This window comes from Chironomus tepperi, unplaced genomic scaffold (assembly GCF_022539635.2).
Source record: "Chironomus tepperi strain 1889 unplaced genomic scaffold, CSIRO-AGI_Ctep_v1 contig_453, whole genome shotgun sequence".
Classification (NCBI taxonomy): Eukaryota; Metazoa; Arthropoda; class Insecta; order Diptera; family Chironomidae; genus Chironomus; species Chironomus tepperi.
The window spans coordinates 690,857-704,553 of record NW_027226575.1 but is presented as its reverse complement, the minus strand read 5'-3'; the positions used below and the strand labels follow the sequence as shown (position 1 = coordinate 704,553).

General features: G+C 29.3%; 1 protein-coding gene across 12 annotated transcripts in view; it reads left to right on the top strand.

Annotated features, from left to right (window-relative positions):
• scrib (scribble planar cell polarity protein) overlaps nucleotides 1-13,697 on the top strand; it is a 99,016-nt gene that overhangs the window by 38,161 nt on the left and 47,158 nt on the right. For 10 of the 12 annotated variants that reach the window (XM_070651116.1, XM_070651119.1, XM_070651123.1 and 7 more), the window contains 2 exons: nucleotides 9,555-11,645; nucleotides 12,893-13,004. In XM_070651116.1, the coding sequence (XP_070507217.1) occupies nucleotides 9,555-11,645; nucleotides 12,893-13,004 (2,203 nt within the window). The remainder of the gene's footprint in view (nucleotides 1-9,554; nucleotides 11,646-12,892; nucleotides 13,005-13,697) is intronic. The other 2 variants (XM_070651117.1, XM_070651126.1) reach the window with 2 other exon arrangements.

Genomic DNA, 13,697 nt, shown 5'->3' with positions numbered 1-13,697 from the left:
CGATATTTGAGCTTGTAAACGACCATTTGTCGGCATGTCAGTAATTACGTCTGAAATTTTAAGCCTTTGTTTAATTTCTCGACAATTTCCAACCATTTTGCTTTAATTAAATCACGAAAGCTTTAGATTCAATAGATTTGTTGCTTATTTTCCTTAATTGTATATAAAACCATCAGCTTAATTTGTAGAAACATTTTGATTTTTTTAAGTAGATCGTTGACTAACACAATAACCTTATTTTTGGTACAATTTAAACGTTTTCCACTCAATTTTTGAATATAAAATTTTCTCAAAAGACGATAAGAAAAAAGAAGAAAAAGTTTTTTTTATGTTTTACGGATATTTGTCCCTTGAATCACAAAACACAAAAAGAGACAATGATTTTTATTAGTTCTCAAGCATGAAAAAAAATCGAAAAGATTTTCCTTAAAACTGGATAGAATTCCTAACGTTGTAAAAATTCTTCAATGTTTTTGAACATTTCAAAGAAAAATTAAAATGAATTAATTAAATTTCAAATTTTTTCTCTTTCTCTTTTTCTCCCTTTTTCTTCTTTTCCTTAACAAGCTGGCGACTTCTTGGCTGAAATAGTAATTTTTTTTTTTGCTTATAAATTAATTCCCATAAGTAATTATGTGGAAAATTATGGATTTATAGTCCTTGGATGAGGAAAAAAAAGCTCTAATACAAAAAATATATAAAAAAAATTCTTTGAGAATAAAGTAAGAAAAAATTATAGATAAAAATCAAAGACTGAAGGAAATATCCGTAAATATCCATATATAGACATAATATACTTACATCGTACTAGTAGTAATGTTTCACATGCAAAAAATTACGCAATTTTTTCATGTAAAACATAACGATTACACACAGGTTATGCAAACTTTTTAAATAAATTAAGTGCGTGAACAAAAAATGAGAGAAATTAAACATAAAATGTTGAAAAAAAAAAATTACACAAATTGACAATGTCGAACATGCACATATAAATAAATTCACATAAAGACATATGAAGCCATACACATCATAAAAAAGAGTATGAAAAAAAATAAAAACTATTTACAATGAGATATGAAATTAAAAATAAATAAACTTTTACATGGAAAACGGGTCAAAATGTAGATGCTGACGATCAAAAATAAATGAGAAGATTTATTCATATTTGAGGTAGGATATAACAAAAAAAAATTAATATTTACGTTAAAAATTTTGTGTTTTTACCGTTAATTTTTTATTCAAATTTCAAATGTAAAACCAAGCATTAAGAGAGATTAAGCTATAAAAAAATTAGAGTTTTCAAATTAAATAAGGATGTTCAATGTCATGTGATTAAGAGTCAAGAATTTTCATTTTTAACTCTATAAGGATCGTTTAAAAAATATTAAAAATCTCATTTTGTCTTCATTATTTTCTTGGAACTTACCAACTCAATATCAAGTTTTGCTCAATGAAAAATTCAGAAAAATTTTCGTCTGATTTATTTTTGATGCATCAAAATTGAAGAATTTAATTTTCGTGTGATATTTGAAATTTACAAGAACTGTTGCAGTTTAAAGCTATCTAAAACCTTTCTATACACAAAAAAAAAACTTAAAGTTTGGGATCAGAAACTGCCATATCGACATACAAATGTTTGATTTCTTGTTCTTTTCATCATAATTTACTTCCATCCAATCACAAAAATGTTTTCCATTACTAGCTTATGAATCGTTTAATGTTATTTTATCTCAAATATATTCCATATTAATTTAGACATCTTAATGATGTAGAATTATGCAGCACATAAAAGTAATAATCTTTTTTTTTTTACTCAGTAAATTTATCGACCAACTTTTTTGTTCAGTTCCTTCCTATGCAGATACGAATATATTTATTTATAGAGATTCAGAAAATATATATTTATCTTGATAAACATAAAATAAATTTTTACACAGTAAGGAAGAAGAAGAAAAAAAAAGCTCATCTCATGTTTCTAACTTCTGTTTGTTACTTCAATAATATAAAAAATAGATAGCTAGATAGATAGATAGTAAAACATGTTTATTTTACACATAAGCAAGAGAAATATTTGTTGTCAATTTTTGCACCAAACATTTATTCGTTTCAAGTTTATATATACATACACAGAGGGTAAAAATGATGGGAAGGAAAAGAAAAAGCGTTAAGATGATGTTACGTGCTTCACTTGATAATCAAATACGACACTATACATGGAAATTGAAGGGTTCTTATTTTGTTTAAGTTTTTAGCTCATTTTTCTGGGGTTTGTTTGGTTTTAAGGGGGTTGATGACATTTGTTTAGCATGCATTTAATGCAGTGTCATTCAAAATATCACTATTGTGTCACTGACAGTTATTATTGGGGTTCTTTATGTCAAACATCCCTTAAAATTTCAATTTACCTTCTTTAAGATCATTAATCTCTTAAGCTGTAGATCTCAGATTGACAAAGCTTAGTCAGCTTTGTATTAAGACCCCTCAAAACCCCAGCAAATGCGCTTCCCTACATCTGTCAAAAAAATATTAGATTTCGTTTCAAAAATATTTGACATTAATTTTGTTATCGTGATGCGTGATGAGAATGTAAACTGTTGTATCGACGCATAATAGGCACGCAATTGACACGTAATACAAGCAATACTGAGAAATATAACGTTCATATACGAATTTCTTTTCTTCAGTTTTTTCCTTCCATTTCTGTTAAGCTCTATTAAAATAAAAACTAATAAAATAAAACATAATAAATTGCATTAAGTTTTGGATGTGTGTTTGCGATATACGAAAAGAAAAAAAAAATTTGGTGTTTGTCGATGAAATTTCTAAAGATAAGGAAAAAGAAACTTGTTTTTTTATTCGTTTGGTGCTTGAACGATCCGTGTAAAATAATCAATAATCATCAGCATATATGTTTAAATGTTATTCAATGTTCTGATAAATAGTCATGAAAATGTAACAAAAGAAATAATTTATTTCTCACAATACTTCACTCTGTCAAGTCTTGTTTAGTAATCGATTGATTTCTTACTAGTTTTTTTTTACAAAATTGCGGTGAATTTTCTTCATCATTCACTTCCATTTCTTCTTCTTATTTCATCAATATTGAAATATTTCTTGCGAACATACCGAATGAATATTGATTGGACCAAAATAAACATATGAGGAAGTGACATACAAGATAAAGAATTTTCATTTTCATTCATTAGATGAGAAAAGCTCACAGCCAGTGGGCGATAATGTTTTCCACATGAAATTTCTTCGTTCTTTTTACACAAGTATAGAAGTTATTTGAATAATTTATGGCAATGGGAAAAATCAAGGAAAGTTTAAACGGTCGGGAAAATATCACGTGTGTGGTGGGGTCAGACATGATATGAGGAAGGATGTAAGCGCTTTCTTGCTAAATTATTAAAGAAGCTTTATAATGTCTCGAACTTTTAGTTTTAAATTTGAAAACGTGGCTTTAATAGCGGCAATACAATTAAAGTTAAATGCCATTGTGAACTTTTTGTTAATTTTATTATTTGTCATATTTTTGGTCTTGCTACTTATAAGTTATTATTTAATTCATGAAAAGAAAACAGTTTTAGAATTTTGGGATTTAATTGACATAATTGGCAGAGACGTAGTGCTGTAGAAGCATTTTGCTTTTAAAAAATGCCAAATCATCAAAATCAGGTTAATTACTCAAAGTTTTATTTGTGTCAATGTCTCTAGGGACATTGACTTACTTCGATCTAGAAAAAATATCAAAATCTAAATCTTGCTACCTTCTGCCTTATTTTATTTCCCTCCCAATCCGTCCAAAGGTGAAAGTTTCCAAAAAAATATTCAAATTAAGCTTACAAAATAAAGTTAGCTTCCCATGCGATTAGAAAATTTAGTAGTGAGTGTCTCGCTTCCAAAATAAAAAAAAGATAAATAAATTGCGATAAAGTTTTCATGAAACTTAATTAATTTTAATTTTCCTCATTAGTTAAAAAAGTCAACAAACTTAATTTTTCGTCTAGGTACAAATTAGTGTCTGGAAAAATAAAATAATAGATATTAATTAACTTAACCTCCACTGGGATCAATTTCAATTCACATTATAATGTGTAACATAAAATATGTAAACATATAAAACGAAAATTGAAGTGAAATTTATATTCTTGAACGTTTTATAATGCATAAAATATTTATTCGATAGTTTTACTCTCTTCTCGTCCGCTTTCAACTTTGTTCGTGCTTGAATCAATTCAATTTTTATCCGATGCCATATAACAAACAGCACGAGAGAGGAGAAGATTTTTTAGAAATTTATTCTTGCTGTCAAAAGCTTCTCCTTTTTGATTCCACACTAAAAAAAATTAATTTTTTCAAATTGCTTTTTTAAGGATAGCAAAACAAGCAGTGGGATGAGAAAGAATAAGTTTTGTGACACTTTCATAGCTGCTGACTACATTTATCGTCACTTATAGAAAATTGCAAGAAAAAAAACTAAAAGTTTTTGTTTAAACTTCTGAGTCAGCCAAATGCTCTTTTATCTTGTTGTTGCTGCTGAAAGAATAGCTATTGAATAATAGTTTAGTTGGCGAAGATTGATTTAAAAAAGTTTCTTAAGTGATTTTTCATTTCATGAAGCGTCAACCGAGATAAAGCCAACCGACAATGGTTCTTGCCTTTTTTTGTAACATAAAAAATTTTGCTCATGTTCGGTACGATTTAATAATAAAAATGTAATAAATTTTCCAGACATAAAAAATCTTCCCTCTTTCCGGCTCTTTTCCTTTTTCTTCTCATTCAATTGTGCTGATAAAGCTGCTCTCCACTAGTTGCTACTGATTCATTTGCTGTGCAACAATAAAATCAGCAAAAAGAAATCAAAATCGTCAGCTAAAAAAAAGTTTTTCTTTCCTTATCGATCAACAAACAACAAAATTATTGTGAGGGAAATCTGAGAACTGAAAAACAAATTTCCCCTATAAAATTTTCTCCGCTTAACATAGAAGAGAAGAAGAGATTTCCATTGGAAAATGATTTTTCCATAAAATAATTTTTCAGTTGCTCACTTTAAAGTTGTTCCTGTTGTTCTTCTTATTCTACGAAGCTTTCAACTCTTGTAGCTAGCTTTTATCCATGGTTTACCACAGAATAATTTATTTTGGCTTTATATACTCTATGCTGTATAGTTAAAATAATTAAATTTCAAGTTTATTGATAAAAAAAAGTTTTATAGCATTGATGCTACTTGTTTTATGACATTTTTAGGGGCGGAAAATTAAAACGAAAAAGTTTCATTGAAGACATGCTTTTAAGATATAATTTTACTATCATTGCTCGATGATGATGATGAGTTTGTCATTGTTAAATGCTTTTAAAGAGAAATTATGCGATATTCATAAAATTTTAATATTTTTTCTTTATTGTTTAATTTTTTCAGTATTATTTGAGAACTATTTTTTGATCGTATGGATTCATCTTTATGCAGGGTTTTTAATTAAGATATTTTATCATGTAGTCTAGGCTGTAAGACTCTTGATTTTTCCCATAGGTTATCTATTGAGGTCATCCACTAGTGACGTTCACTTTAAGCTGTTTTTATCTCTTTAAAAGGGTGGAAATGCCAAAAAGGATTTAAGCTTGTTAAGAGCTTTAGTCATCTTTCCGATGATGGATGTCATATGTGAACGACCTCAAGATGACGTCATAATATTAAAGATTCAATAGTTTAGAGTAAGAAAATCTTGAAATTTCCTTAAAAATTGAAAAAAATTTGGTTCAATTTTTTTCAAATTTTTAAGCAATTTCAAGACTTTTTCTCACATAAAATGTTCAAAAAAATAAGAAAAAATATTTATTTAATAAATTTACATTTAAACTTCCGTGTATGATGTGGAAATCATTAGAAAATTATTCTTTAAACATTTAATCATTAAACCTTTTACCGATTAGCCTATTTATAAATTTTACATCCTTTCTTCATTGTTTTCCTATTAAATATTAACTAGGAAATTACAAGCTAATGCTCATTCAATTTCCGTCGAGGCTCTACCAGAAACATTAAATGTTTTAAAATACATAATAAATTAAAATACAAATTAATTCTTTTGTCAACACTTTATCATACGCATTAAAGAGACCCACCTACAAATGTAGATTTGATTGTGATGTTATTTAACTCTCATTAAGATTTATATAAAAAAATAAAATGAAATCGTTTCATATTGAAAACGCTGCGTATCAACCAAGTATCAACAAGAAGATGTAGAAACTTTGAATATAAATATTTATGTATACACACTTTTTAATCTATAAGGAACTGAAAAGTCTCGTTTCCCTCGTCTTCTCTACTTTTAAAAGTATTTTTTAATAAAAAAGGCACAGCAATGAAAAAAAAAAGAAACTCGAATGGAATTTATTGATAATTTATTACCACGTCTCACTTAGAGAGCACAAAAAGAATGTGAAAAAGACAAGTTGGAGCTACAAATGGCTTAAATCATGCTGTATATATGTTATACATGTACAGTCAGTGTGCCTATCTCTCTTCTTACTCTTACTCATTTTAAAAACAGCATTCCATCCTTTCTTGACTCTTATTTTTTCGTGTGAGAAAAAAAAAACGTAAAGTAAAGCTTCAAATGAGGGAAAAAAATCCTGGGTGAGAAAAAAATTCCGTTCCCTTTCCCTCATTCTGTTGTTCTCAATTTAATTTATATTTGAAAAAAAAAAAATCTATATATTATACATACGTTTTCACACACAATATGGAGAAGGAGAAAAAGAAGATAAAATTTATGTGCTTAGAGGCATGGGAGAGTGAATGAGGCGGTGAAAAACCTCGTTATTGATTGCAGCTATTTAAAGTGAAACCCAATATCATCAATAAAGTTTTCTATAACAAAAAATTTCATATAAACAGGACATCTTTAAGCTTTATTTATTTTTGTTTAAAAGTTTTGAATTTTTTTCAAAAAAGCTCTGCTGTTAAAGTTTGAAAGCTAAGCTTAAAGAGTTATACACTTAAATGTTCCAATGATGATGAATAATTTGGGTTTCAATTCAGACTTTCCCATACAATGTTCTAAAGATTTTATGCATAGCTCGAAATCGACCATGATATTGTAAGGAGAAATTGACTTAATTTGGGCTTTGAGCTTTGAATTCATGTAATCTGGTCAAAATCTACTCAAAATTAATATGCAAAAGTCAGTCTCGACCTTCTCTGGAAATTTTAAAGCCTAGCTTATGAAAACTTTTACCCTCAATGCCACAGTAAACCTCATAAAGCCATAATCCTACAATTTTCACAAAATTATCAAAAATTCCTACCGAAATTGTCCAAAAAGACCAAAATTCTTGGATTAAAACCTTCTCTGGATGGAAAATCTTTAAATTCTTTGAGATTTATTCAAAATTTTAAAAAAACCTTTCAAATTTTCCACAGTTCTTTTAAAGCCGTCAAAAAATCTTATTTAACAGAAGTAACAAAAAACTTAGTTTTAATTAAAGTTTAAACATGAGAGTATATAAATAAAGATGATATATATTAAATATAAATGCATAAAAAATAAGATGAGATGAGATATTTGTTTATTTAAAAAAAGAGGATTAAAGAGATAAGAAAAGATTTAATCTATGTCTGTTAATTTAATTGAGTAATAAATATTTAAATAATTATGTATAAAATTCTGATAAATGAATCAAAACCAAATAAGATTCTGCAATAAAAAATCCGATGGTGAAAGAAAAAAAAAAATAATTCGAATGATGTGAAAAAATTTAAAAAAAAGCTTTGAATTTTATTTATCTTCGCTTATTTTCTTCCTTATTTGAACAGCAAAACTTTCTAATGAACACATGTTGAAAATTTATGTTTTGTTTACATTCATGTCGAAGTAGAAGAAAAAAATCCTATAATTAATCAAATACACATAAATCAAGTTTGAAACAGACATTCACAATCTAAACATATGTTTGAACATATCCATGAACGAAATATGGGATACAAACATTTCACTTGAGAGTAATTTTATGCTCCAAAACATTTATATTTTTATAATTTTTGTGTACTGTTTTATTTGTTTTTCGTTCTTAATTTGTCGCCTCATATTAAGTTTTACAATTATTTAACAGAAACACATAAGATAAATACTACAAACATACAAAACGTTTAATTATCAGTACATTCATAAATCCTTCAGTCTTTTCATTTACACACGCATAAGTTGTATGATGACAGGGTTTGGGAAAGGGGAGTTGTAGCTTGAAATTTCAAAACGAAGGCTTAGACTGTTTTATTGAATTTCTTTTACTGTTTTGAGCTTGATAGTTTCGTTAAGGAATGTCAATGCTTTCGATATTTAGAGTTGTAAATCCTTCAAATCGGTTACAGTGTGAAATTAGCATCAAGCCAATCCGACGGTTGGATACTGCCAAATTATTACATTGTTTTATCTGGGTTGGTGACACTTCAAATTCCTGAAATCGCCAAGACTTGAAGTCAAGTTGCAGTCATATCTCTTAAGGCAACAATTAATTTGATTGGATGTCTGTCTGCTGGCTCACGGTGATTGTCACACTTTACAGCGCATCAATGTTGCTAAAATGTTTTATGTGACTCTATATTCAATTTTTGAACTACTCAAGTGGACAAAAATACGTTATAACTAGTTGATGGCAAGTTGATGACTAGTTCTAAAGTATTTTTGTCCACTCAGTCTACTAATGCTGTTCAATCCTGTGTGAATTAATACTTGCAAAAACCCTGTGTGATTCCCTACTTCAACTCCACAGACAACTTCCATTAACACAAAATTCAGATAAATTATGAGAAAATCACTCTAAAATTGTTATTATTTTGACGACAGTGACAGAAATCATAAGCAAAACTTATCACATATAGTTCTCATCATATTTAATTTAATATTTTTCGTTGCATATAATTTAAAGCTTCTTTGTTGATGATTCACTTAGATGATAATGATGAGATGTGAAAACAGATTATATTATTATGCCATGAAAAGATTTATGATTATTAAAATGACAAATGAGGAATTAATGAAGTTTTTCATGATGTCGCTTTTAGTGCAAATACGAAAAAATATTTCTCATTTAGTGCAGCACATATTTAGATAAAGTTTATTTTTAAAATAAATCATTAATGCAACACTCATGTTAGTTGAATAACTCTAGTGAAACTCAAAGTCTAAGTTTGCAATTCATTTTGTCTCATAACGATTTTGTTTGTGCCGTTTACAAAATATTGTTTGTTCTGTTTTTAATAGAAATGCAAACATCAAAAAATAATAAATAAAAAAAAGTTTTTTCATTTGTTTTGTGATGTCCTCGCATTAATTCACAAATACATTTTTTTTGTTCGATTCACATACATCTCTACCACATACATGATAAATAAAACTAATTCTACCTTTAATGAATTTTTCTTTATGATTTTTTTTTCTCCATTTTGTTTTTTTTTTCTTCTTTTTTTACCAAAAAACCCCGCAAAATTTTTGATGCGAAAAAAAAATAATAAAAATCTCTAAAAACAATACCAAAAATTAAATTAGATTGAAAGCATCCAGCAGAACGTTGGAGCAACTAAGTCAAGCTCTAGTAGTACTAACATTAACTCTGCTCAAAATGTAACAGGAATGAAATCCTTCATGCATGATAATCAGAAAAATATTTTTGTAAATGCTTCTCCTACTACCAATTCTACTAAAAGTAATATAACCGCAACTACTACCACAAGTACACCAAGTGTTGTAAATCAAATTAAGACATCAACACCATTGCCTTACTTAGCAAGTAATGTTGATGATTTTCTACAAAAACAGAATCAAGATTTATCGCGTGAACGTATACTGTCAAGTAGTAGTGAGGATAATTTTGATTACGAGCCATATTCTCGACGTGATTTTCGAATGGAACTAAAATCACCGTCAGATAAAATGTCAAATGATACACCAACATCTGGTTACTTTACATCACCAAATGAGCACGAAAAGTGGCCACAAAATATAACAAGTCCGGAGAGTAGCGACTATGAAAAATTCGAACCACAGAGGAGCCAGCAAGTCATTAATAAAATTCGAGAAGTATATTCATCATCTCCCGTTGAGTCCCAAAAGAGCACTTCGTCACAAGCTCGTAAGTCTGTGAGCTTTGATTTGGATGTTGAAGAATACACGCCTGCATATAATCAAGGTAATGATGAAGATGATGATGATGATGATGACGATGGAGGAAGGGAAATTGATGAACAAAATTATGAAGATGTTTTCGATGAGAAATCTAGAATTCAACGGCAGCATCAACCAAAAAGGATTAAAGGCATCTTGAGATCTCCAAGTCCCAATGTCTATTATCAGACAGCTGTTACACACAGTCAAGTAAAAGAGAATATTGAAGATGATGATGAGGATGTTGAAATTGAAAAGGAAAATCCCTTCAGAAAAGAATATCTATCAGAAGATGAGCTTAATGCTTCGTCTGGTAATGATGAACCCACAGTTTATATTCAAAAAAATGTCACATCCGATTCCGAACATTCCGATATTCAAATAAAGGATATAACTAAAAGTTTAGTAAATGTCTCGACAGAACGAACAATTTTCAAATCAACAGGAAGTTTAGTTACTGATAAACCCAAAATTCCACCGCCTCGACCACCAAAACCCCAAGTTAAAGTGGCAGAAGTTGTAAAGAATGAGGGTTTGGTTAAAATGAGTCAACAAATGGAAGAGGATGATTTTTTGGAATTTGTACATGATGTTCAAACAAATACCATTCAAGAAGTCGTTAAAACTAATACAGAGGATTCATTCAGTCCGGATAGTCCATTACCGCCCTTACCAAAAGTTCCCCCACCTCCATTAACCACTTTACATCCATTCAAGCGTGCAAATAGTGCCGAAAGACCAAAGGAAAGTCCACCACCTCCTCCCACACCGAAAACACCCATACCGACCATTTCAACTCCAACTACGACAATTGTATCAAGGAATCAAACAGAAATAATTGAACTTTTGCCAGCAAAATTCGAAGTATTTCCACAAAAACAAAAGCCAAACTTGGTATGTGAGAATAGTAGATCAAACGTATTAGTCAGTGAGGATGAACATCGAGAAATTCTCTTAGCTGAAAATGAAATTCGTAATGCTATTTTGTATGAGTATGTTGATGATAAAAATTCTTCTTGTAATTCTGAAATATTCATTCAAACTCCATTTTCTCCCACCAATCCTTTCCTGGATCATGGAACAATGACATCATCGGCATCAACTTCGACTTTCAGTTACCAAAGTTCACCAAGTATTTTATCACCTACATCGACTTTAGATAAGTCAACTTCTAGCTTTAATACGCAACAATATACACCGGTTTATAGGGATATTCAACGCGTATCACCAATTCTTCCACCGCCACCTCAAGTCTTACCCGTACATTACGGTCAATTACCAAAGCCACAGAATACAGGCTATACATTAATACCTAATATTCATTATAATAATCCCCAAAATGTCCAATCGACAAATATTATATCCATTCCTCAAACATCCTCACCATATGTTCATCAACAGCAATACTTAATTCAACAGTCTGAAGGAGCAACAGCATCAGCGGGATACGGAATATCAGAACAAAAAACCTTTTTGGTGAGTGGTGATGGACAAAATAATTTCTATATTACTCATAACCAAAATAGCCTTAATAACAATCATGTTAATAACCCTATTGCAAATAATCATCCAACATTATTAATGCAATCGGCTTATATGCCATCACCATCACCACAAACGCCATTATCGATTCAAGCACAAACATCGTCAAGCAACCAATATATATCACATGAGCAGCAACAAATGCGTATGCAAAATATATCACAACAATCTTTTATAAGTAGCACAATACTATCACAAAATAATAACCAACCACAATATATTTATGAGCATGAGCAACAACAAATGTATTCTCAAGCAAACAATAATAATGCTAATCGGAATCGATTCATGCAACAGCCTGTTATTGTTGCTGATTCCATTTCAGAATTATCACCGATAAGAGTAAATCCACAAAATTTTACTTTTGTAACGGACAATCAAGAGCAATCGCAAAAGCCGTCGATGAGCTCGTTTGGAAAAAGCACAGAAGTTTAAACTTTATTTTCAATTTCAGGAACAAAAAATTGTAAAAGGATTTAAACACAAAATGCCATTTTTGAAGTATTTTTTTTTTCTTTGTATTAATAGTTAAGTGCTTAATTTCTAACATGCTTTAGTTTTATACTTACTAAGATTATATTTACTAATAAAATAAGCTTTTTTAGTTTGTTAGATTTAATTTTAATATGCATTATAATTTTAGTTTAGTTAATTTTTATGTAGTATTTGGTATCACGTATTGGTATAATTCATACAATTATTATGAGTATTAATTAATTTTACAAATTCTTATGCTTTAAATAAATCAAGTAAAAAATTGAAGATTACATTCACATTTTCAATTAAATTAAATTAAAATTGGTATTGAGAATTTTAATTATATGTTTGTGACTGTGTTTTTAAGGCAGACATGGAACATCAAAAATTAATTAATTCTCTCACAATAACAATCTACGTGACATCGAAAGTAGAAAAAAAGAGTCAAGAACTAAGAAACACTTCTTCTATCTCCTACTAATATAATTTTAATGATATTATCTATCTCTGTCTCTATATTTATCTTTTTCTTGTTCAAAGAGAATTTTCATTCTCTTTAATTTAATTGACTGCATTTTTGATACAGCAAGAAAAAGGCTTTTTAAGTTGACTTCCTTTAAATTTTTAATTTCATTTATTTTCTTTTTTTGTTTTATTTTCTTATATTTGAATCATGATTACGAATTCAAACAACATATAAACAGTCCCCAACACCGCCATCATCAGCAAAATCTGAAACACCTAAAACGGTCTCTGATAAGAAGCGTTTCTTTGAACATGTAATGGAAGATCAACAAAAACCGACACCCAAATCAGGTAAAAAAAAAAATTTTAAGACAACATGAAAAATTCTTCCTTTTTTATTTTATTCTTCGTCCTTTTCTTCGTTTTTTCTTGTTGAAAAATATGGGAAACGAGCACAAAAAATAAGGAAAATTGGAAAGCTTTTAATGCCTTATAAACATTGTTGGCACTTTTAGTGTTGTTCCACTAAGGAGAATTTTCGGTCGAATTCTTTTCTCGCTTGAACATTATTTAAAATTCATCCCATAGGATGGTGATGATGATATTGCTGTTATAGATATCTACTTACCTATCTAGCTATTGTTGCTGGATGTATGAGACTTTATGTGTGACAATAGACTCGTTTTATGTTTATCTGTGAAAGATTTTGATGAGAATTTTCAGATTTTTTGAGATTGGATCCAACCCTTATTTTTCTGAGCTATACACATATTGGGGGATTGACGACAGCCATGAATCACACTTGATCTGTACGGCTAGCAAGTCAAGTCAAGTACAAGTTGACATACATGAGCATATTCGACTGATTATAGCATTGATGGCCAATCTTTCATTTTCGTTGCACACCTTGATCGAAACTGCACATGACATACGATTCCTGGCATTTCCAACATTTATTGGCGGCACACAGGTTGTCCATCACTTGAGTTGAAGAATAAATCAATTTTTCAAACAATTCTTTAGAAAAATCACAATTCTTAATTT